At 40.0% G+C, this 24344-nt stretch overlaps 1 protein-coding gene across 1 annotated transcript in view; it reads right to left on the bottom strand.

Moving 5' to 3' along the window:
* The window catches only part of MYMK (myomaker, myoblast fusion factor), a 290800-nt gene that overhangs the window by 92851 nt on the left and 173605 nt on the right, over nucleotides 1-24344 (bottom strand). Inside the window, exon 3 of the mRNA XM_044058846.1 lies at nucleotides 10799-10947. Within this exon, the coding sequence (XP_043914781.1) occupies nucleotides 10799-10947 (149 nt within the window). The remainder of the gene's footprint in view (nucleotides 1-10798; nucleotides 10948-24344) is intronic.

Raw genomic sequence — 24344 nt, 5'->3', positions numbered from 1 at the left:
AGGGTGGTCTGTAGCAGGCTATAAACTGGAAGGTAGTTTTACCCACTGTTAGTTGCACATGGATAGTCTCTGATGCTTCGTGCTTTGCCACCAACCTGGAGGTGTGGGTATCTTTGATGAATATCGATGCTCCCCCTCCTTTTGTGGTTCGGTCCAAGTTTTGGGGCCGAAAAGCATGGTATGAGGTATAACCTGGTAGTGCTGGGGTGCTCTCGGGAGCCCTGAACCAGGTTTCTGTTACTGCACAGATATCGATGTTCTCCATGCTAAGGACAGTTTCGAGTGCGTGCATCTTGAGGTTTAGACTTCTGGCATTGAGTAGCATTACTCTTAGTTTCTTATCCCTTGTGATACCTATGGAGGTGGGTTTGTCTTTTGAGCCTTGCCTAAAAAAGGCACTATGGGGGTAGCAAGAGCCTTTGCCAATATCCGAAAGCCCAGGGGTGACAGGTGCAAGCCGTCCCTAGCGAAGCATCGTGGCTTGTCGAGCATATCATCCCAAGCTGACAGGCATTGGATCCCCTTTGAATGACACCAGTACTTAATATTAGTATTAGTACCTTAATATTGGTTTTGTAGGGGGATGCACACACACACCAAGTGGGCTGGAGTGAAATTAGAACCCCCACCTATCTAGTCTTATACACTACAGATGACAGTGCTTAACACACGTGCCACAGCTTAAGTCTGACATTAAGATGGCTTTAGCTAGTCTTATGGTAGATGACATCAGTAGGCCTTTTGAAGGATAGACGAAGTTTTCCCCCTTGCAGTTGATGCAGGCCTCCAAAGTGCAGAACTGTTGCAGTTTGGAAGTCAATGTGGTAATCATATTTGTTTTGTAGGGAGATGCACAATAAACATACACACAAACACACCAAGTGGGCTAGAGTGAGATTAGAACCCCTACCCTATCCAGTCTTACTCACTACCAACCACAGTACTTAACACACGTGCCACAGCTCAAGTCTGTTTTATAAATGAGTGCAGGTGAACTAATCACAGAGGACATAAACAAGCCCTTTGTTGAACATAGTGTGAGGCCTGCAGAGTGACTTGCTTCTTACTGTCTTCTGCATCTAGTAGCCTAGCAGTCAGATAACTGTTTTTATCCTATTTGACAACAGTAGCCATTGTGGCTGTATATGTCTGTTCCATTTGAATGGGCAAGCTTGTGGCCAAAAACAATTTGCCCTGTCAATGTGTGAGTGCACATTATACATTACACAGCTTGTTCACTTGTTGATGCATGTGTGGTGACATCCAGCAGGCACAGGGGGTTGTAAGTAAGTGCATCATCTATTGTTGAACCCTTAATTTTGGTCCTTTGGCCACCATTGTGTGTCATAGTGCAGCTTTACTCATGGTTCATGAAATAGTACTAGGCTAACTGCCCTTATGGGCCATTTTAAGCCTAGCTAATTATCACATGTGAGAATCAAACCTTGTGCCTGTAAGGTAAACACCTTAACTATTATGCCAGCCTCCTACCTACATCACCATAATCTGGGTATGTAGGTCAATACACACACACACACCCCTCTTCTATCTCTCTCTCTCTCTCTCTCTCTCTATATATATATATATATATATATATATATTTTATTCTAATGTATATAACCTGTATGTGTGTGTATATGCATATATATATATATATATATATATATATATATATATACACACACACACACACTATATATATATATATATATATATATATATATATATATATATATGTATATAGAGCTATACGCACACACTCGTATATCTATATATATATAGATATATAGCTATGCATACACACGCACACACACATATATGTTTACAGTGGATATAAAAAGTGTACATACCCCCGTTAAAATACCAGGTTTTGTGATATAAAAAATGAGACAGCAATAAATCATTTCAAAACTTTTCCCACCTTTAATGTGACCTATAATCTGTACAATTCAATTGAAAAACAAAGAAATCTATTAGGTTAAAAATTAAAAAAATAAAAAACATACAATAAGCTGGTTGCATAAGTGTGCACACCCTTAAACTAATACTTTGTTGAAGCACCTTTTGATTTAATTACAGCATTCAGTCTTCTTGGGTAGGAGTCTATTAGCATGACACATTTTAACATCTTGACTTGGCAGTATTTGCCCACCCTTCCTTTCAAATGTGCTCCAAATCTGTCAGATTGCGAGGGCATCTCTTGTGCACTGCCTGCTTCAAGTCACTCCACAGATGATCTATTGGATTTAGGTCTGGGCTCTGGCTAGGCTATTCCAAAACTTTAATTTTCTTCTGGTGAAGTCATTCTTTTGTTGATTTGGATGTATGCTTGGGGTCATTGTCATGCTGAAAGGTGAAATTCCTCTTCATCTTCAGCTTTCTAGCAGATGCCTGAAGGTGATGGGGCCACAAGTGACTGGTATTTGAAACTGTTCATCATTCCGTCCACCTTGACTAAAGCCCCCATTCCAGCTGAAGAAAAGAAACCCCAAAGTATGATACTGCCACCACCATGCTTCACCGTGGGGATGGTGTTCTTTTGGTGATGCGAAAAGTTCAACATTGGACTCATCACACCATAACACATTTTCCCACATGTTTTGGGAGACTTGATGTATTGTTTTGCAAATTTTTGCTGGGCCTGGATGTTTTTCTGTGTAAGAAAAGGTTTCCATCTTGCAAGCCTTACCCCATAGTCCAGACATATGGAGAATATGGGAGATTACTGTCACATGTAATAGACAGCCAGTACTTGCCAGAAATTCCTGCAGCTCCTTCAGTCTTTCTGTAGGTCTCTTGGCAGCATCCCTGACCTGTGTTCTTCTTGTCTTTTCATCTGTTTTGGGGATGTCCAGTTCTTTGCACTGTCACTGTTGTCCCATATTTTCTCCACTTTTTGATGACTGTCTTTACTGTATTCCATGGTATATCCAATGCTGTGGAAATTTTTTGTACCCTTCTGACTGATACCTTTCAGCAATGAGATTCCTTTGATGTTTTCTAAGCTCTCTGCAAACCATGGCATTTGCTGTAGCAGACAACTGAGTAACTGTCAGGAAAATCGTACTAGGACAGCTGAACTTTATTTGGGGTTAATCAGAGTCTCTTTAATTTAATGGCAGGAGTGTACCCAAGAAGACTGAATGCTGCAATTAAATCAAAAGATGCTTCAACAAAGTATTAGCTTAAGGGTATGCATACTTATGCAGCTAGCTTATTGTATGTTTATTTTTTATATTTTTTCTCTAACAGATTTGTTTGTTTTTCAATTGAATCGTACAGGTTATAGGTCACATTAAAGGTGGGAAAAGTTTTAAAATGATTTATTGTTTCATTTTTTTATATCACAAAAACCTGGCATTTTAACAGGGGTGTGTACACTTTTTATATCCACTGTATATAGGGAGAGAAAGTTATATATATATATATATATATATATATATATATATATATATATATATATATATATACACATATATATATATATATAATGTGTGTGTATCGATATAGTATATGTGTGTGTGCATCTAATATTTTAAAATTAATTGCACAAGGGGTTTGTGCTCTGCTTAACTTAAGTGTATGAGGATGAGGAGTGGGATTTTTGGCTTTTTTGCACATTGCTAAGCAGAGTTCAAATGGGAGATGCATTGCTTACATCAGATACTTGCTGTTCCATAAACTGACTCCAGCCCACACCTAGCTGTACTCCATTACGGGATTTTGTGTGTTACACAATATGACATCTGTCTCTGTTTCTGCATGCTACGCTTCACTCAAATTGGCAAAAATTTTTTAAAGTTGTTTTATGTAATTAATATGTGAAAGAGGTTAATAATAGTATAGCACACACAGAGTCACAGTCTGTAAAACACAACTTATTACTACCTCACATCCAAAAAAAGTGGATACTTCTGGATTAGAAGCATGAACACCATCACACAAAGTAATTGAAGTATTCCTTTCAGCCACAGAATCTGCTTGACAGAGTGAGTTCATTCATCACACAATCACCTGCATAAATATGTACATTGCTATTCCTCAGTTACGTAATTCATACAGTGTAAGATCAAATTTTATATTACTGTCCTGAGACTGTGAAATGCTCACATACTATAGATGAGGTACTGTTACAACAGTAACAAGGCAACACTGATTTGTTGGGGTTGGAGGAACAAACCCACATATTCTACTGGGACACACAATAGTCTATCATTTAACCCCATTCTCTAACATCTCCCTTGCATGATGTACCAGTGATCTGTTGCAATAGGACTGCATAAATATTCCATGCATGAGACATACTGAATACAAATGGAAACATGATAGTGGCATTGGTATCTGTAGTTCCATGTGGATGTAATGTCTGTCCAACAGCCCGCTATAGTTACTTGCATAATGTACCAGGTCCATACATACAAAAACTGGCTTGAACTTCCTAGCCTTCTCTCTCTTAATCAACTATCTTTAACCTACAAAATTATCTATCATCCTAACAACTGCCCTGCAATCTCCTCTGTAGTTCAACCTAATGCTAATAGTAGATCCCTCAGATCTTCCAGTAAACTCTTACTAAAAGTATCCAACTCCCACAAACAGCATGGCGACTACTACTACTCACACAGAATAGTCAAACTCTGGAATGCCCTTCCACACTTAATAAGAAAAAGTCCAGCACATTACCAGTTCAAATCACTCCTAAAGGAAGGGTCTGTTAAATATTTGAACTTCCAAAATGTCGAATACCACATGGTTGATATCTGGAAGTTCGAATATCTAATAAAAAAAAAAAAAAAAGAAAAGAAAGAAAAACATACACAGTGTGAGTGCAGGGGGGCAAGCCCCCCTTCACCACCCATGTGGATGGGTTACACCATCCACACTCCCCCTACTTAAATATACCAACTCCGAGACTGCACTTCAGTGCAAAAAAGGGAAATTTTCCCATTCTGCACCGTATGGTGCCATTAAAAGTCAACCTTTGAACACTTGAAATGTTGAACATATGGTCTCGACCATACAGCGTTCATCATTTTAAGCGTTTGAATAATTGACATAGACCCTAAAGGAACACCTTACTAGTCACTGGCTATGCTCTTGCCACTCCCCAGTTTAATCTATTTCCCATTCTTTTATTTTTTTACCTTTTTCTCAAATATCACCTAACCTCTTTTTGGAAACTTTATTTTAGATCCTATCTTGTGTTTTCTCACTCAACACTGTAATTGTACAGTTCAGTGATTGAACTATATGTTCTGCTACTTGGTTGTTACTGCTACTGCCTTTGTACAGCTATATCGTTTGTACTATATATATATATATATATATATATATATATATATATATATATATATTTTTTTTTTTTTATACTGTTTCTTGGTTGTGTTGCACTACTGTCAAACTTTTCTCCCTTGGTCATCTCTAGTCAACATGACCTTGTATTGCACTGTTTCTAATTATTGTAAAATAATTCTTGTACTAATGTATTGCTGTTGCTATGCTTTTGTTTTATATTTTTATGGAATTTTTCTCCCTGGATCTCCACTGAAAATGGGCCTCTGGCCCAGTCGAACATATCCGGTTAACAAATGGAACTAATAAATAAATAAATAATCCTGTAGACTATTGTGTAGGTTATGGACTTAGTTTCCAAATGCAGCAGTTGAGACAACTGTAGTTCAGCGCCGACTCTGTCTAATGTAAGCAGTACACAGCCAGTACATGGATAGGTACATGATGTGTGAGTTGTCTGACATCAATTTTAATATATGTATGTGAGAAAGAGTAAGGTGTTAGTCCCTAGGTTGTCAGTGAATGTGCTGTGCATTTTCTGTCAGCCAAAGCCAGTGCATACTGAGCATGCCTGTCTGCCTACAGGGACATCAGCAGGGGGTTCCTCCTCCAAATCCTACTGTGGCTGTGGTGACCTAGGCACTGGTGGGGGGATGTGCAGCCCTTCCCTTTTCTGATCCTGCTGCACCTGTTTCCACAAGATCAGATTGTGTAGCATAGTACATACAATGAATATCTGTGCACAAATGGCCGGATTATACCGCAGGGCTCTACCAGATATATTGAAGCACCAGGACGTCAGAGGCTCAAACACATGCTCTATGATCCTAGTTTGTGTGTGCGCCTCATTATGGCATTCTTCTGTGGGTGTGTGTGCATTTGTGATGGGTGTCATCATCCACGGTTCCAGGCCATAGCCAGCATCCCCCAGTAAATGGCCCTGTGGATGTCATTCCTAGCAAACATCTGGTACAGCTGTGATGTATGCCAGATATGTGAGTTGTGGTAACTTCCAGAGTTGCCAGCAGACACATTCAGGATAATCCCCTGGGCATTGCATGTGACTTGGCAAATGATGGAGTGGTTCCCCTTGCAGTTAATGTACATTGCACCCTGCTCACCAGTTTGTGCCTTGATGTGTACATGAGAGCAATCTATGGCACCCAGTATGTCAGGGTAGTGTGCTACATGGTGGAAGCATTGCATATTGTTGGCCCATGTCTCAGGGGAAAGGAGAAAAGATATGTGCTCACTGACATGTGGAGGCATAGCATCCAAGAACTGGTGTAGTATCCTGGATGTAGATGCCTTTGACACCCCCATCATGTCCCCAGTTGGTCTTTGCAAAGTACCTGTAGCCAGTATCCTAAGGACTACATATGCCTTTGTTTCCCCTGGGATGGGTTCCCCTCTGTTAGCTCTGGCTCTGAGTTGAGGGTGGCAGAGCTCAGTGATTTCTTGTAATATGTCCCTGTCCACCCTGTAGTGCTTTACAGTCTCCATGTCATATAGCTCCTGGAAGTTTACCCTGGGCCTCAACAATCTTCTCCTTCTCAACTTAGGCCATTCGTCAGCAGCACCAGGAGCAATGACTTCATTATCTAGCACATACAGATGTAGCATAGCTGCAGCAGCCCCTACCATTACCTATCTTAAAATTTCCAAATCTGTACTCCAATGGTTCAAAGTATTGAGGGAATATCAGAATGTTGGTTGTATGCATACTTTATACATTTCAGCTGTAGGCACACCATGTGGAATTGTCTAAAGTATCATGCAGTTCACCTGCCTAGGATGTAATTGATGTAATTTAAAGGCCTTACATTTTTGTGTAAAGTGGCACTATATGCCACAACGCACAGCATAGTTTATACACTAGTATATAGTATTAATTGAATATATCTGATTTTAAATAATAGCTACCTATGCCATCACTGTGACTTGGATGGTCTGTAAGTGCAAACACACTAAGCTATGCACCACGCAGCATAGCTTCTACAAAACTCATAACTATTCATTGACTATATCTGGTTTTAATTGAGTGTTACATATGTCATGGTAGTCTGTTCAAGTGAACATGCTAAGCTTTGTGGAGGATTGTGCAAAAATATTTGTTGGGCACTAAAAAAATTCTAAAAGTAACAGGACACATACCCCTGATGCCATCCACATCCAGTGGAAATATCAACATCGTTTAGGAGTCTACACAAAGTGGATATGCGGACACGATTGCTCAGGAAATCCATGTCATTTGCATACATATCCATGTTGACAGCTTGGAAACTACACATTTCATAGCTGTGTGAGCTGGGTGACAGCACAAATGCACCGTTGTTTGGACCTGATGCAAGGTCTTACAGTGCATTTGTGAAAACTACATTATAAATGTTATTTTACTTTATTTTTCTGTTAAGTATGTTAGCACAATGTGGCACAAAGTGCAGACATGGAAATTATTAAAAAGAAATGTATTATTAATCTTACATATTCCCTTCCTCTGTCACACATCCACAATGTACATTTTCCACATGCATCTATGTGATCTCACATATTCTGGGGTCCATATTTGTGGACTTTCACATCCTCTTCTGTCTGTATAGACTCCTGTATGCAGAAAATGTCCATGTACCCTACAGCTACAGAGTCTATACGGATGCCTGTTTGCTTGTTGGATCACTCCACCTGGCTAATTTGCATAAGATTTATCTGCTTATGCAGTAATTTGCATTGCATGGAAGCTTCCCTATTTGCACGTGCTGCTAAGCAACGTTTACTGAATCTAAAAATGTTTTTGCTCATTCATGACAAAAAATCTTGTCAGCATTACTGAATTCCCCCCATAATCTGGCATGAGAGGATAGTGCTGCGTTAATCATGATCACCAAACTTTAGGCCATTTACTCCAGGTCTATCTTACTGTGAGGCTAGAAGGCTGTTGATGAAAAATGCATTAATTCCTAAACTAGACTACACTTTAACTATAACTACAGACCAATCAACCCATAATACTGACCTGCTGCAAACTGCTATGAATGCCTTATGTATATTCATTAAACTCTCAAGGCACAAACACCACTATGTCTCACTGCAAAAGGCCAATTGTCTGCCATCCCTGCCTGATCACCAGTCCTGCTATATCTTCAATAACTTTCTCCTTGACCATTACCTCCTCTTAATACACAACACAATTCAAGTCATACACTCTGCACTGATAAAAATTATCAGTTAATCCCCCCCTGTTCCCTGTGCTTTCAAGTGGACTCTCATAGATGATTTTTAGTAAAATTGTCCCATCAAACTGGAACCATTCACCTTTTTAGTAAAATTGTCCCATTAAACTGGAACCATTCACCAAGAGGTATGAAAAATTACAGAATAAAAGTCTTTCAGGAGGAAACTCATTTATTACCTAACAATATCATACAAATTCTCCTGCAACTTTGACAATTGGTAGTTTAAATGTTGCTGCTCCATCTTCAAGCACAACTGTGCCTCAGACTGATGGAGCCCGTTAGATTAGGGACTTCCATTTTAAAGTAGTTATTTGACATTAGACAGGCTTAGAGGGTAAAATAGGCCTAGAAATTGTGTTTCATTTATGCATAAAAGGCAGTTAAGCAGAAAGAAGGAATAACCTTGCTGGTCAAGCATGAGTGACGGTTCATTAGGAAGGAAATGTAAGTATAAAGTGTGCAAAACATACAGAAATACAGGATGTTCTTTTCCCAAGGGGAAAGATGCAATCTTGCCAGCTACAGAATGTTCCTTAATGGAATGTTAAATAAAGCACACAGGAGATAAAGCCTGAGACCAAGGTTAGGGGGAGTGAATGTGGTTTACAAAGGAAAATTACTGGACTGAAGCAATATAATATGCTGTGTTCAGGATAGTAGTTCAGTTAAGGTTAGTTCATTTGACCTGTCATTACAAAGAAGATAAAACTACAATACAGGCACTCGAGCCTGAGTACAGAAGACAGGTCATATAAAGACTATTATTTTAGTTTACGTTGTTCAGGACATTCAGAATATGACATGCAATAACTTTGAGCACCAATTGTTTATCAGCACTGTTAATGAATACACTATTTGGATATTGTGAACATCTAATAAAGCCGTATTGAATGAACTACAGTGTTTGGAGAATTCATTCTGAGTAGTACACAAGACTTGGTCCATAAAGGAGAGACTGGCACCTGTTCAGCACCAGTTTGGGTAATTAACAGATAGACATTCGTTCTCAGTCTCATTTCAGTGTTTCCAGTTAATTACAGTACAGTCTTATCAGTTCTTTCAGAGCCAACATAATTTGCAAACTGCAAATGGAGGTAAGACCACAAATATGTAAACAGTTGATGGCCAGTAGCACATGAAGGGCTGGTACCTTCGTCTCTCTATTTTCACTATTTTTTTCATTTTTCATCTTATTATTCTGCTGTTTTTCTTTTCCTTTTCCATATTCCATCAAGTTGGATTCCTTCAGTGAGCTGCTTGAATGCAAACTTAACTGTTCACTATAGTACTGTTACAGATCAGCATAAAGTATACATTACAAGGCATTCCTCTGTGTGCAACCATCTAACTGTACTGTCTTTGAACTTTTTTGCTGTTGTAAAAAAATGTTGGGAGTGGCACAGTTGTGCAATGGGTAGTGTTGTCAACTCACAGCAAGAGGTTCTCCAGTTTGATTCTTGGCTGGGGTGCCTTCTGTGCAGAGTCTGCAAGTCCTTCTATTCATGTGGGCTTTCTAGAGGTGCTCCAATTTCATCCCACATTCAAAAGACATGTAGTTAGTGAATTGTATACATTAAGTTAGTTGTAGGTGTGTGTGTGTGTGTGTGTGTGTGTGTGTGTGCGCAGTGTTAAAGAACTGCTGCAGGGGTAGCCACCCAGGGATGTGAACTTTGGCTGTAGATGATTGTGACCCCAACCCAATGTGCAAAAATGGGAAAAAGGAGTTGTAGATAGATGGCCAATATGAAATTCGGTATTGTATGTCACGCTATACTTGCCCTTCACTGGGTATCTGGATGGTGGCTGAAAATGGTCCAAGGACCAGCTCACAAACCTGATTAACAGTATAAATAAAATAAATAAAAAACAATTACTTCCAATTCTATTGAAATTGATGTGCCTTTGGTACTCTCCACAAATGAAGAGCAGCGGAGAGAATCTAACATATGAAAATGTAATCTGTATTATTCGGATGGATAACATTTAGTCAGTTAAAAGCATTCTGTGGTTTGTGAAGTCCTAGACCTGACTTAATCTTGTCTTTTGTTCCTTTCTTCTGCTTAAGCATGTGATAACATTGTCATTTTTAAGCAGTTCATGTTTACTGCTTATGGAATATTTCAGTTTAACTTCATTTTTTCATTGAAATTAAATGACCCATTTGACAGCCTTTACTGTACCTTTACAAATCCATTGTGATGTAACAAATGTATAAAGGTATTTGCATCATTACATACCCATCTGACTTTCAAAGTATAACCATTATTACCTACCCATTTGACTGTTATTATGAGGACTGCAGTTCCTATTGGTCCAGAATAAATTCCATACCCAGAACGATTCTGATATATCCTCACAGCTATAGTAAGAACTCCAAACATCATGAATGATGACCTCAGTGGTTCTTCAAACTCAGCCAGGGCTGTGGATAAAACATATAATTAGTACTTATTTTTCAAAGGCATAATAACAAAATAAATCTAGAATGAAGGCAGAAAGCTAAATGTGTTGCACTATGCACTTTCTGGGGATTCAACTCCCCATGCTCATTTTGTTCATGCCTCCCGCTCCCCATGAACTCCTGGTTGTATTGCCTCATCCCAATTCTTTTTCTAGCTCGTGCTCCTGATTCTTTTCATATAGGAATCTTTTTAAAATTATTAACATTTTAAACACTGATTTTCCAAACTGGTCTTATTTTTGCTTCACGGTATCAGAAGATCATTGTAGTTCTCCCCCATTAGTTTGATTTCTTCATGACTTTGTTGCATTATTTAGAAATCTCCCAAATTTTAATATTTATTTTTATTATATTTCAGAAAAGGCTAATGCCTAGATTCAAAACAAATTTGATGAGAATGGTTCGTAAATGGAATAGACTTTAATTAGCTAGCAACAGTTTGGTTTATATTGAATAACAACATTATAAGTAAAAAAATAAGATGTATAGCATTAGTAGAGAATTATCTGTTACCTTTTTAACTTTGTCAGCTTCTGCAGAATTCAGTAAAATGCACTAAAAAACCCACAGAGTGCAAAAAATTCCAAAACAGTGACTATAATTTATATTTGGAGCACTGGGTACCTAGAGTGAATATGTTGAAGTGGCAGTGTAGTTTGTTTGAAAAGCTATGGCCAAGTATTTCTCTGACTGAATTCACATGTTTTTAGGCTACAAATTGCATATCTGTGCTGCACAAGAAAGATAAGTGGAGTTGTTTCAATAACAAAAAAATGTGGTTCCATGACATCCCTTCACAGTGTCTAAGGCCAAGAAGGGGTTGAGATAGCAAAAGGCTTAGTAACAAAGATGGAGGTAATGGTCAGTGGACATTAGGGTGATTTTACAGAGAGCTGGAGGTAGTTCAACAATAAGAAATTGGCTCAGTAAGCATGAAAAGAAGTTCTCTGGAAAGATGAGTGAAAAGTAATGAGTAGATCACTGAAACAATGAAGACTTAAAAACTACAGACTCCGGAATTATGTTTGGTTCAAGACATGCATGTGTTTGTAGTGAAAATTTAAAAAAGTACTTCAGAAGATGTACTTATAATAAGCTGAACCTAGATGAGCATGTTCAATGCAGCAAGCTTCCTCTTCATGAAATTCAGAAATCACCACCTATTTTGGCAGAGAATCTAGGTCAATACCCAAACGTTGCCATAACAACCCACTTTGTTGTGAGAGTTCTACATAAAAAATGTCAACAATAAGGACAAGGAAGCTTTATTAATGCATGACAGGAAGTATGACTCTCTTTTGGTGCTTCGAAAACAGAAAAGTTTCATTTATTTATTTATTTATGTTTGCTCTAGGGCTATAAACCTCAACACAGCAATGAATAGAACATGCTGGAGGGATAGATTCCCTTCGCAGAGACTTCCCTTACTATGAAACAGGGTCCCTCACTATCACTCTTCAAGAGGAACCTTGATGAGTGGATGGGTAACAAAGTTCACACCGGGGATCACACCAACAGCACTACTAGATAGGAGCCAAGGGTACTAGCTGCTAGTACAAGGGTCTAGGGAACTACTAAAGGGGCAGTGAATACCGCAAAATATGGCTGAGCTAATATATGCCTTCAGGCAGATATCCCAGTACCAACCTATGAACCTATTTGCTTATTGAATAGCACTATAATTTTATTAGAAAATTTTCATGCCAGTAATTAGAGACAATACTTCCAGTGATGTCAGTACCCACGGTGGTGGTGCTGCGGTAGCGTTGTCGCCTCACAGTAAGATGCTGTCCGGTTTGATTCTCAGCTAGAGTATGGGTGTAGACATGCGTGAATGGGCATACCTTCGTTGAAGGTTGTGCGTCAGGGCTGGTAACTCGGCACGTAAAAATCAACTACCAATCATTAGCGGACTGGAGTTCCACTGTGGCAACCCCTAACCGGGAAAAGCCGAAAGAGACAACAACTTCCAGTGATGTAAGTCAGAGGCGACAGTGCAAAGGTGAATGTGTGTAGATGCAATTAGTTGGATATCATACCTCCTTCAGCAAGTCAAGCATGTGTATTGCAAGTAGTGCAGAAGGAGCAGCGACACAGACATTCCATTTGTAAGTAAGCACAGGGACAAAGAAAGCCAACGAAGAAAACAAAGTCCCCACCTAAAGGAGGAGAAATCCTTTGCCAAGAAGGAGCTGTATGCATCACTTCATCTAAGGGTGTCTTACAGAACTGCAGCATTCTAATCACAACTGGGATTGGAACTCATAGCAGGCGCATTGAAGTAGTATGTAAAACAGGGGGTTCCTATTAGCTTGTTGAACACTCAAAAGAGCAAACAATCTTTGATCGACAGCTAATAGATGAAACCATAAAAAGTCGAATGGCTGGAACAGCGATTTGTTTTCACAGAGTTGGTATATTTAAGTAGGAGGAGGTGTGGGGAAAAAAATAGCTATTCTGGCCATCCAACTTTTTGTGGTTTTATTAGCTATCAAAGAGCGTTCACTCTTTTGAGTGTTTGACCAGCTAATATGAACCCAAAACTGGAAGGAGCGATGGATAGATGTTTGGCTGGATAGCAGGATGGCTACAGATATACAAGCATGCAAAATGGACTTTAAATAAAGGAACTGCTGGGAGTTCCAATAAGTACAATTCTTGACAATATACTCCCTAGCTAAGTTTAGTAGTATAAACACTGACAACGCAAGATTATGAGAATTAAACAAATTAATCAGCATGGTGCGGTGTCTAAAGAGTTATTAATAAAGTTTGGGTAGGAGAAATGTGTGGTAAACTCCAGTGAGCTATAATTCCTAAGCAGTCCTTGCATGCAGTGTAGGACAGCATGGCCAGCTGTTGAGTTGGAGGCTGCATTTTTAGGCTATAATTCCCAGGCTGCCCTTGCATGCAGTGTGGAAAGGCATGATAAGCTGCTGAGGTGGAAAAGAGGATGCAGGCTAAGCATAGTAGTTAGCTTGATGTAATGTAGTAAGATGTAATCCAAGGTGGTTATGAAACAAAGTTGCATAAATTGGGTAGTAGACAAATGTCAGAATACAGTATAATATTTCTCGTTGCTGAAGAGTGGGGGAGTATATATTTGTTTTCTCTTTTGATACACAGACATGCTTTCTATTAGCAGATTCTGCAGATGGACAGTTTTAGTGGCAACAGTTTATGTGCTTTACAACACAAATGGAATGGTTTGACATGGGCCACTCCACTGACCTTTGAATTGGGAATCTGTAGTTTTTGTACAGGATTGGAGAAATGTATACGTCTTAGCAGGCTTAACACAAAAGCTACCTTTGGGTAAAAGTGTTTTCTTTATGGTCTTAGAATATTTTACTTTGTATTCCTTACATCTCAGAGCATTTTAATTTATTGATTACAACAGGAAATTAGGATCCACTCAGCGGCTTCATTTACTGTGTTAAACAAAATGTTAGCTGTTGATACTGTTGGCTGTTCAGTCTGCGAAAAATTATATTTGTACTTTTTTTCCCTCTTAAGTAGTGGAGTGACCTGTACTAACTCTGTACCAAAAATCTGGCCTTCCATTACTTTTTCATGTGTGGTTTATATCTGCCTGTTGGAAGATGAAGTGTGGTAGTGAGGTGGTAAGCCATACTCAGACGCTTCCATTTCTTTGTGAAAATGCATTGTTGACGTAGTGCACATGTGAAAAGCTAGGGATGTGTACAAAGCTGATTAGGACCAGACTTGGACAATAATGGAATGGGGATGGGTACCAGACTTCAACATTAACTTAAAGGGGGGTGGGTATAATACTATATTATAGAAATGTTAAGCGTGCCTTGTATGCCAAGTTGTCTCATAAAAGAACAAGGCAGAAATGGACATTTTCCTTGTGCAGAAACTGAGGCAAAGTGCAAGAAAATATGAAAATGAAGAGGTCAGGGTTATGCATGGGTTACTTTGTTTATTTTACAGCTGTCTGAATTGGGCCATCACAGACAAAATTAAGGGGAAGATCCAGGGAGGCACCTGGGTTAATACTAGCATGCAGTGGAGGTGGGGGAGGCTGCTCTGTTTTTAATGGCATTGTAAAGTTCATATTGGAACTATTACCACCCAGTGATTAGTGTCTTGCTTAGAGAGAGAGACAAAGTCATGAAATACCAGCATTTGCAGGCAGAAATGAGGGTGGTGTGGAAGGAGGATACCCAGACAGTTGCAACAGTATTAGGAGCAATGGGTCTATAAAAAAGAATTTACGGTCATATTTAGATATGCTGCCAATACATGTAACTCCATATGAAGTGCAGAAGGAGTTACTTCTGGGCATACTGCAGGTGCTGCAAGGACCACTTTTGGCGAACATGAAAGACGGAAACAATACTAATTTCATGAACTTTAATCATACTTTGACTTAGGCATGGGGTCCATTCCCATCATGGTATTAGAAACCCAAAAGACATGGAGAAATTAAAAAGGGAAGAACCATTAGTAAACTCCGAGAGGGCACTGATGTAGACTGAACATGCCGTATAATCACACGCAAAAAAAAAACGCGTTTGTGTTAGTAATGACAATTAAAATACTGTACTTTAAAATTTCAAGATAATCCTCATTTAGACTTAGTCATGCTTTTGCAAATGGTCAGCAGTTAAAATACTTTCACAACTTAAGGCCTACAAAATATCCAGCCTCTTAGAGCAAGAAATCTGAACAAAGCCATTAATAAAAGTGAGACAAAGGCCCAAAAATAGGGATGATTTTTAAATATTGCTCTTACAAACTTAGAACATTGATAGAATAACAGGTTGTGCATTAGCATGAATTTTCTGAAGGGTATGAAGTCTGAAACCCAAATGTCTGTCATCATTTTCTAATTTCAGTCTTTAATGATTTGCCACTAATTTGCCAGAAAACCTGAATTTTATGAAAAACAGATCAAAATATGAGGCAAAAATTTGAACTTTCTGTGAAAATCTGTGCAGTTGAGAGAGGTATGATTGGGTATAAATGAGCATGTATACTTGATGCCTTGTACATGTTTACATGCAGACTGATGAACATGTATGATGTCATGCACATGCTTCATACCTCTCAACATCTTAAAGCAAGAAATCTGGACATAGGTTCATACTAGGCTATCTGCCCTAGGGCATTTATAAGCCTAGCCAGAGTATGTTTGGCTTTCGCCACCCATTTTAAATTAATTTTGCTATGCCCTTTTTCGAGGTTAGTATACTGTGCCTCTGTCTAACAGTGACACAGAAGTGATACCCGGAGTAAACCTATGATCTCCCATCCACTCATCAAGATTCCTCTTGAAGAGAGTCAATGAGGGACTCTGCCTAACTTGGACTGGGATTTTATTCCAGAGTGAAGGGAGCCTCTGGGTTATGAATCTGTCCCTCCAGCATGTCCTATTTATTTCAGTGCTGAGGTTCAAGTCTCGAGCGTGTAGCTCGATGGGATTTGGATTTTTTGAGGTGCAGCATGTCCCTTAATTCCGGGTTGGACATGGCTTTATACGTCAGGCACAGGTCGCCTCTGAGCAGGCGGTATGCCACTGAGTAGAGCTGGAGTTTCTTTAACCGGGCAGCATATGGCATCTGTTTGAGCCCTTTGATCCTCTTGGTGAGGTACTTTTGGGGTCTTTCCAGTTGCTGCAGGTGTTTGGTAAGGTACATCCCAAAAGGGGCATTGTACTTGATTATGGGCCTGATGAGGGATGAGTAAAGAGGCACAATGACCTCCCCTAATCTAGATGTGAATCCCTTCATGATTAGGTGTGCTATATAAAATGTTTTTCTAACCACTTTGGCCACGTGGTTATCAAATGAAAGATTGCTATCAACTTGGGTTCCCAGGTCCCTAATTACTTCTTCTGTACTTAATGGATTACCACCTATGTGGTAATTTGTGGGCACTTTGTTTTTGCCAAAGGGGATGACTATACACTTTTTGGCATTTTGCTTGAGGCCATGGCTCTGGCACCAGTTGTCTGTTTCTATGAGGCCCTTTTGGAGGATGCTTGTGTCGGCTGGAGAGTCGATTATGGCGCCCAGTTTGCAGTCATCTGCAAACTTGGTCAGCCACAGTCCTTCTGTGTTGGCCTGTACCTCCGAGAAATATATACTGAACAAGAGAGGTCCCAGGACTGAGCCTTGTGGGACGCCACTTGTAACTGGTTTGGAGTCTGACATGGCTCCAGCAATTCTAACCATGTGGGTTCTGTCCTTGAGCCAGTTTGCAACCCATCTAGTGACATAGGGGTTTATATTTAAGCTGGTGAGCTTATCTATAATGCCCGAGTGGGGTATTGTATCGAAGGCTTTTGTGAGGTCCAGATAGGCTGTGTGGACCACCTTCCCTTCGTCAATGGCCTTGGTGACTGTTTCAAAGAAGTCGACTAGGTTTAAGAGGCAGGATCTTCCCTTAACAAAGCCAAACTGGGTAGGATCCAGTGTCTGTAGGTCCCCAATATCTTTATTTATGAGGTCCATGATGATCCTTTCCATAGCTTTGCAGACCAAGCTAGTCAGGCTTATGGGGCAATAGTTTCCAGGGTCTGTTGAGGCACCACCTTTGTGGAGAGGGACCACTGTTGCTGTACGCCACTCTTTGGGTACATATCCTGTAGTAAGGCTGAGATTGAACAGTAGTTTTATGTTTGGGTTTAGCTCTTCTTGGAGTTCATGTAGGACGCAGCCTGGGACACCGTCTGGTCCCATTGATGCTGTGTTTTTTGCTTTGGAGAGGACAGCTCTTACCTGAGCATCTGAGATGTCAGGGGGGCAGCACTTTGCTGGGATAGATATTTGCCCTTTTGGTGGGGCGGGCGAGTTTGCGCTGAACCTGTCAGCTAGGATGTTGGCAATGTCTGTGGGTTCAGTGTATTTTTTGTCATTTTGGACTAATTCTGAGCATATCTGGGAATTCCCACCCAGGTTCCTAACATAACTAAAGAAAGCCTTGTGATTATCCTTAGTGTCCTGTGCAATTTTTCTCTCGAAGCTGGCCTTAGACGATTTTATGAGTGCCCTTAGTTTTTTGCTAATACTGATCAGAGTTTTTGCTAATACTGATCAGAGATGCCTTCCCTTTTTGGGATTTTGCTCTATCATTTAGTAGCTTCCTCCTTATACTGTATAGTTTGCTTATGGCTGGGGTCCACCAGACAGGACGTCTGCCTTTGGAGGATTGGGTCTTGGTTTTATTTGGGATTGCATGATCGATGCATTCCTGAAGGTGTTCATAGAATGTATTTATAAAGGATTCTGTGGTCTGGGCCGTATTTTCCACAGGCCCGGGGGCTTTGAAGGATTCCACCTCAGTTTTGAGGAGTGTGAAATTTGCTTTAGAGACGTTTTTCACTGTGGTTTTCTGGGCAGGGGGTGGGGTCGGGATGTGACTATCCAGTGAGATTAGTTTATGGTCTGATCTTACCAGTGAGGGATACACTTCTGGTCTGGAACATAGAGTCCCCATGTTGGTGATGATCAGGTCCAGTATGTTTTCCCCTCTTGTGGGAGTGGTAACAAGTTGTTCCATAGCATTTGAGTTTATGAATTCTAGGAACCTTTGGGCTAGGGTGTTGGAGCTAGAGTAATGCTCCCAGTCTATGTTTGGGTAGTTGAAGTCGCCCAATATAATGGTGTTTGGAGAGACCTTCATATTTTCCAGTGTTCTCAGGAAGGCCGAGCGGGGTTCCTGGGTTTGGGAGGGTGGTCTGTAGCAGGCTATAAACTGGAAGGCAGTTTTACCCACTGTTAGCTGCACATGGATAGTCTCTGATGCTTCGTGCTTTGCCACCAACCTGGAGGTGTGGGTATCTTTGATGAATATCGATACTCCCCCCTCCTTTTGTGGTTCAGTCCAAGTTTTGGGGCTGAAAAGCATGGTATGAGGTATAACCTGGTAGTGCTGGGGTGCTCTCGGGAGCCCTGAACCAGGTTTCTGTTACTGCACAGATATCGATGTTCTCCATGCTAAGGAGAGTTTCAAGTGCATGCATCTTGAGGTTTAGACTTCTGGCGTTGAGTAGCATTACTCTTAGTTTCTTATCCCTTGTGATACCTATGGAGGTGGGTTTGTCTTTTGAGCCTTGCCTAAAAAAGGCACTATGGGGATAGCAAGAGCCTTTGCCGATATCCGAAAGCCCAGGGGTGACCGGTGCAAGCCGTCCCTAGTGAAGCATCGTGGCTTGTCGAGCATATCAGCCCAGGCTGACAGGCATTGGATCCCCTTTGAATGACACCAGTACTTAAGCCAATTGTTGAAATTGATCATCTTGTCTTCATATTGTGGCATCATTCTTGGTGAGGGTAAGATGCTACTCAAGGTCAGGGTCATACCGGCCTGGGCTACATGCTCAGAGAGCTCCTCTATGTCTCTTTTCATGTAGTCCAGGGAGGTACATCTCAGGTCATTCACACCAGCATGGACAATGACTGAGTCATATTTGCACTTGCCTTGGAGTGACCTGAGTGCTTGTGTTATGTGGCGGATCCTAGCGCCCGACAGGCTGCTCACCGTGACCTTCTCCCTTGTTCAGCTTGGTGAGCGGGACGTCAGTGTGCCTGACGATAGTCACCTATTACAAGTGTATCAGGTGTGTTGTTTAGCCTTAAGGGCTGTGATTGTTTGGCACACTGGCTTTGTGAGATATGTGTTGCACGTGCTTTGTTTTGGGGTAGCGGTTGCTTGGGTGTCTGCTTTGGAGGTCTCTGCTGCTTAGGCAGATCTTTATTTAGAGCCTCCGAGTATGTTTTTGTGTGATTATGTGTTTGGTTTGCTGTTGTGGTAGGTCTATGTGAGACTGGAATTGTAGTGAGTGTGGTTTCCTTCTCCTCCTGACTGGTTATGCCAGTACTGAGTTGAGAGAGCTTAGCCTCCAGTTTGGCTATATGGTTGCATCTCTCACATGTGTTGGAATTTGTTGGGAGGAGGAGAGGGTTGTCTGTGTACATGAGGCAGTTGTAACATTGCCTCAAGATTCCCAGGTTCACCAGCTGGACCGGAGAGGAGATTGACAACTGACCTTTGGACATGCTAGAATAATATTGGGAATTCCTTTATAATTGAAAACAAGGGCCAATGGGGAGTGAGGGTGTAGTGCTTTTAATTTTTAGTGCTGACTTATATAATTGCTTTAGTGAGCAAGTGCCAGGTAACTTAAGTGCAATGTGTTACAGGTAACTTAAATGCAAAAAACGACAAACAGTAACTTTCTTTCAAGTGAAACCAGGAAATAAGTACAGTAAGCAATGACAAAACTGCAAATAATGGGAGGACAAAGTCCCTAAAATAGGGACATTTTTAACTATTGCTCTTACAAACTTAGAAAGTTGATAGAGAAACAGGTTCTGCATTTGCATGAATTTTCTGAAGGATATGAAATATGAAACTTAAATGTCTGCCATTAGTTACTGACTTCAGTGATTTGCCAGAAAACCAAACTTTATTATAAGAAACAGATGAAAAATATGAGGCAAAATTTGGACAATTGAGAGTTATGACCTGCTTACATGGATATGAATAAAAACATGGACATGTCATGTACATATATGTATATTGATCAATGTGTGTCCACAATAGGTACATGCTTCCATGGATATGAATGAATGAAACATTGTATATGATGTCAAGTATGTGTTTACATGAAATATAAATAAATATGCATGCATGATGTTATACATATTGATATTGATAAACCTGTAAATGCATTGTACCTGCTTACACAGATAATGATGAGCATGTGCATATGGTGTCGTGTACATGTCTACATGAATATAAGTAAACAAGTGTTCATGATGCCACTTATATGTTTGACAATTTCAGTTAGTATTTGATAACAGCATCATGTACATGCAGACATGGGCATGAATGGATGCATGTATATGATACCATGTACATAACTAACCAGTTTGGTTAATGTCTGATAATGACTGTGAAAACATAGGTTTTGGGGTGATGGGATTGCTGGAGGTGTGCATCAGTTACCAGACAGTAACAAGGATATGTTATGTTCACTGGGGATCCCTATTATTTCATCGAAGATGAACATCATTGAATGCCATTTAATTGAACATGCTGTCCGAACTGTTCTGTTTGAGATCGCATTACAGTGGGGATCAGGAAATTTGCCCTTTCCCCACTGAAGTGCAATCTTGGAGTTGGTATATATAATTTGCGGATGGGGGGGGGGTTGATGGTGTGCATCTTCTATAATGTAACATATACCCATGCACTGGACATTTAGCACTGTTTAGGACTGTACTACATTGCTAGAGATATATGAAAAACATAGTGCTTGTTTTCTATTAAAAGATTCAGGAATGTAGGAAAGGCGGTATCAGCTATGTATCTTTTTTTTTCTTTGAAACTGGTGGCATACAGTTGATGTAACTGTTTCAGAGGCCTAGGGTTACAGAAAATAAAAATTGCAGCTATGGTAAGGTCCTAGGTTAACTCAAATAAAATTGTACCACAGAAGTCTTTAAAAAATGATTATGTAGCTTGTTGGGTGTCAGCATTGTCAAGTATAACTGCGTGCAGATTTTATATGTAATTTTAATATGTAGAAATGCTGCCTGTTACTTAGTATTGTGTGTGCATACCCCAGAACAATAAATCTGTTGTAGTGTAATGTACTCTGCAGTACATTATGAATTGCATTAGCCACTGCTGTAACTGTAAAATTCATGGCAGGTTCTAGCACTCCATTAAAAAAAAAACTTGACTGTCATCCACATTCTATTCCTGGAAGTAGTACATTGATATCTATAGCACACCTAGTTTGAGTGCGAGTAACTGGATATTTTGTAGGTCTTAAGTTGTGAAAGAATGTTATGCATTTATTTATGTATATCTGTATAGATGTCGGTTTACTGAGGTAGGCCTGTAATCCATTGAACCAATTTGAGGCCCAGTCCAGGTGATCGAAGGAAAAATATATAAAACAAGAACAATACAGTCATGCATAACACAAGGAATTTGCAGAAAAAAACACTAACAATAATCCAGAAACGGAGTGAAAAAAATAATGGTTTCAGACATTTATAAACATTTGGTACAACAGTTGTATGAAAGAGACTATTTACAAAGAATGTGATCACATTGTGTACTAACTGTTTGAAAAAAAGAAATTACATATAAAGTATGTGAAAAGGTTTTACAAAGGTTAAAGTGTAAGCAGCACTGAGGTCACTTACATGATAAGTTCATGTGGGAGAGGAATTAAAAAAAAAGTGTTGATTAATAACATAGATGTAAGGACCGTAAACAGCGTTAGGTGATGTGACCAGTAAGAAGGCATTTACATTTTCTTTGTTCGATAAGATACAGTTTTAATTGGGGTCTGAAGTTATTATAATTTAATTCCTTTAAGGGAAAGAGCAGCAGTTGCCATAGTTTGGGAGATAAGATTGAGAAGCTGCAGTTAGTACATTGTAGCTCATTCCTTGAGGTTTGTAAAACAGATCCACATTGTCAGTAGGATCTGTGATTGCATGTAGCAGTGGAGGTAGACAGTTTGGCAGCCAAAAGAGTGAAAAGTGCTCGGGTGCATAAACTTGAAATGAGGTCAACATAGTAAGAGATAAACTCTCTGTTTAAATGGTAGCTAGCTGGCTTTGCACATAGAGAGATAGTGGTGTTCTGGCCTTGTGTGTTTAGGTATGAACTGACAAATCTTACTGGAGATTGATTGGTGGGATGCGAGATTTTTGCTGCAGTCACCTGGGATTAGGGGTAGCCTGTAGTCTAACCGGGCAGAAAGTATACTCTTCCCTGTAGCACTGTATGTTGTGGAGGAGAGGAAGGCAAAGATTTTTCGTGCCCAAAGGAGTAGACATTTATTTTTGCCCTGTGTGAGATTGAAAATTTAAACTTTGCTTGTGCCAGAGTCCTGGATATTTAATGGACATAGCAGTTTCTATTCGGTGGTGGTTCAGGTTTTTTTTAACAAAGGTTGGGGGGACTTTGACAATTTTTGATGGGTTCCAAAAATCATGGTTTTAGTTTTATTGGGGTTTAGCAAGAGTATGTTACTGTTCTGCCTTGTTAAAAGAGATGTAAGGTCATTTTGCAGTTGTCTTTGTATATCAGTGTGTGAGTGGCTGGATTTATGTAATTTATGTATTACCATGTCATTGATATACAACACGATGAGGTTTGGTATGTCAAGTGAGAGTTTGATTAATGTGAGTTCATGGGTAAAAGGTAGAAGAAAGATGTTGATCAAATGTAATGCCCAGATATCTTTGATGAGTTATCCAGGGAGATGTTTGCTAGTAGAATCAATAATGGTGATAGTTTCTGTGTGTTTGTGAGATGTGCCAAATGTCATAATAGTACTTTTTCATATACTGGCATCTAATGTATAACAAGAAGTCATTTTCAAGTTGCCTTAAATTTATTTTCATAGGTTCATAGGAGATTACTAGGCTAATGGCCCAAGAGCCCTTACAAGCCTAGCCATATTTAACCCAAGTTTCCCAGTTTATAATAGCTAGGTGAACAAAGTTCAGAGTTATGAGCCTATGCTATGGTATTCAATACTAGATGGCTTTGTCCATGAGAGACATGGGCAACACCTCAGGAGTAAATTTATGATTACCCACCCATTGATCTAGTGTGTGCTTGAAGAGGGTCAGGGAAGGGCTTTGCTTCACATGAATGGGAAGCTTATTCCAGAGATGTATTCTCTGAAAATTGTGTTTCTCTCTCCATAGGTTCATACTAGGCTATCTGCCCTAGGGCATTTATAAGCCTAGCCAGAATGTGTTTGGCTTTCGCCACCCATTTTAAATTTATTTTGCTATGCCCTTTTTCGAGGTTAGTATACTGTGCCTCTGTCTAACAGTGACACAGAAGTGATACCCGGGGTAAACCTACGATCTCCCATCCACTCATCAAGATTCCTCTTGAAGAGAGTCAATGAGGGACTCTGCCTAACCTGGACTGGGATTTTATTCCAGAGTGAAGGGAGCCTCTGGGTTATGAATCTGTCCCTCCAGCATGTCCTATTTATTTCAGTGCTGAGGTTCAAGTCTCTCGAGCGCGTAGCTCGATGGGATTTGGATTTTCTGAGGTGCAGCATGTCCATTAATTCCGGGTTGGACATGGCTTTATACGTCAGGCACAGATCGCCTCTGAACAGGCGGTATGCCACTGAGTAGAGCTGGAGTTTCTTTAACCGGGCAGCATATGGCATTTGTTTGAGCCCTTTGATCCTCTTGGTGAGGTACTTTTGGGGTCTTTCCAGTTGCTGCAGGTGTCTGGTAAGTACACCCCAAAAGGGGCATTGTACTCAATTATGGGCCTGATGAGGGATGAGTAAAGAGGCACAATGACCTCCCCTGATCTAGATGTGAATC

This window comes from Protopterus annectens, chromosome 16.part0, assembly GCF_019279795.1.
Source record: "Protopterus annectens isolate FY-2018-M chromosome 16.part0, PAN1.0, whole genome shotgun sequence".
Lineage (NCBI taxonomy): Eukaryota > Metazoa > Chordata > Ceratodontiformes > Protopteridae > Protopterus > Protopterus annectens.
This window is presented reverse-complemented; position numbering and strand designations above follow the sequence as displayed.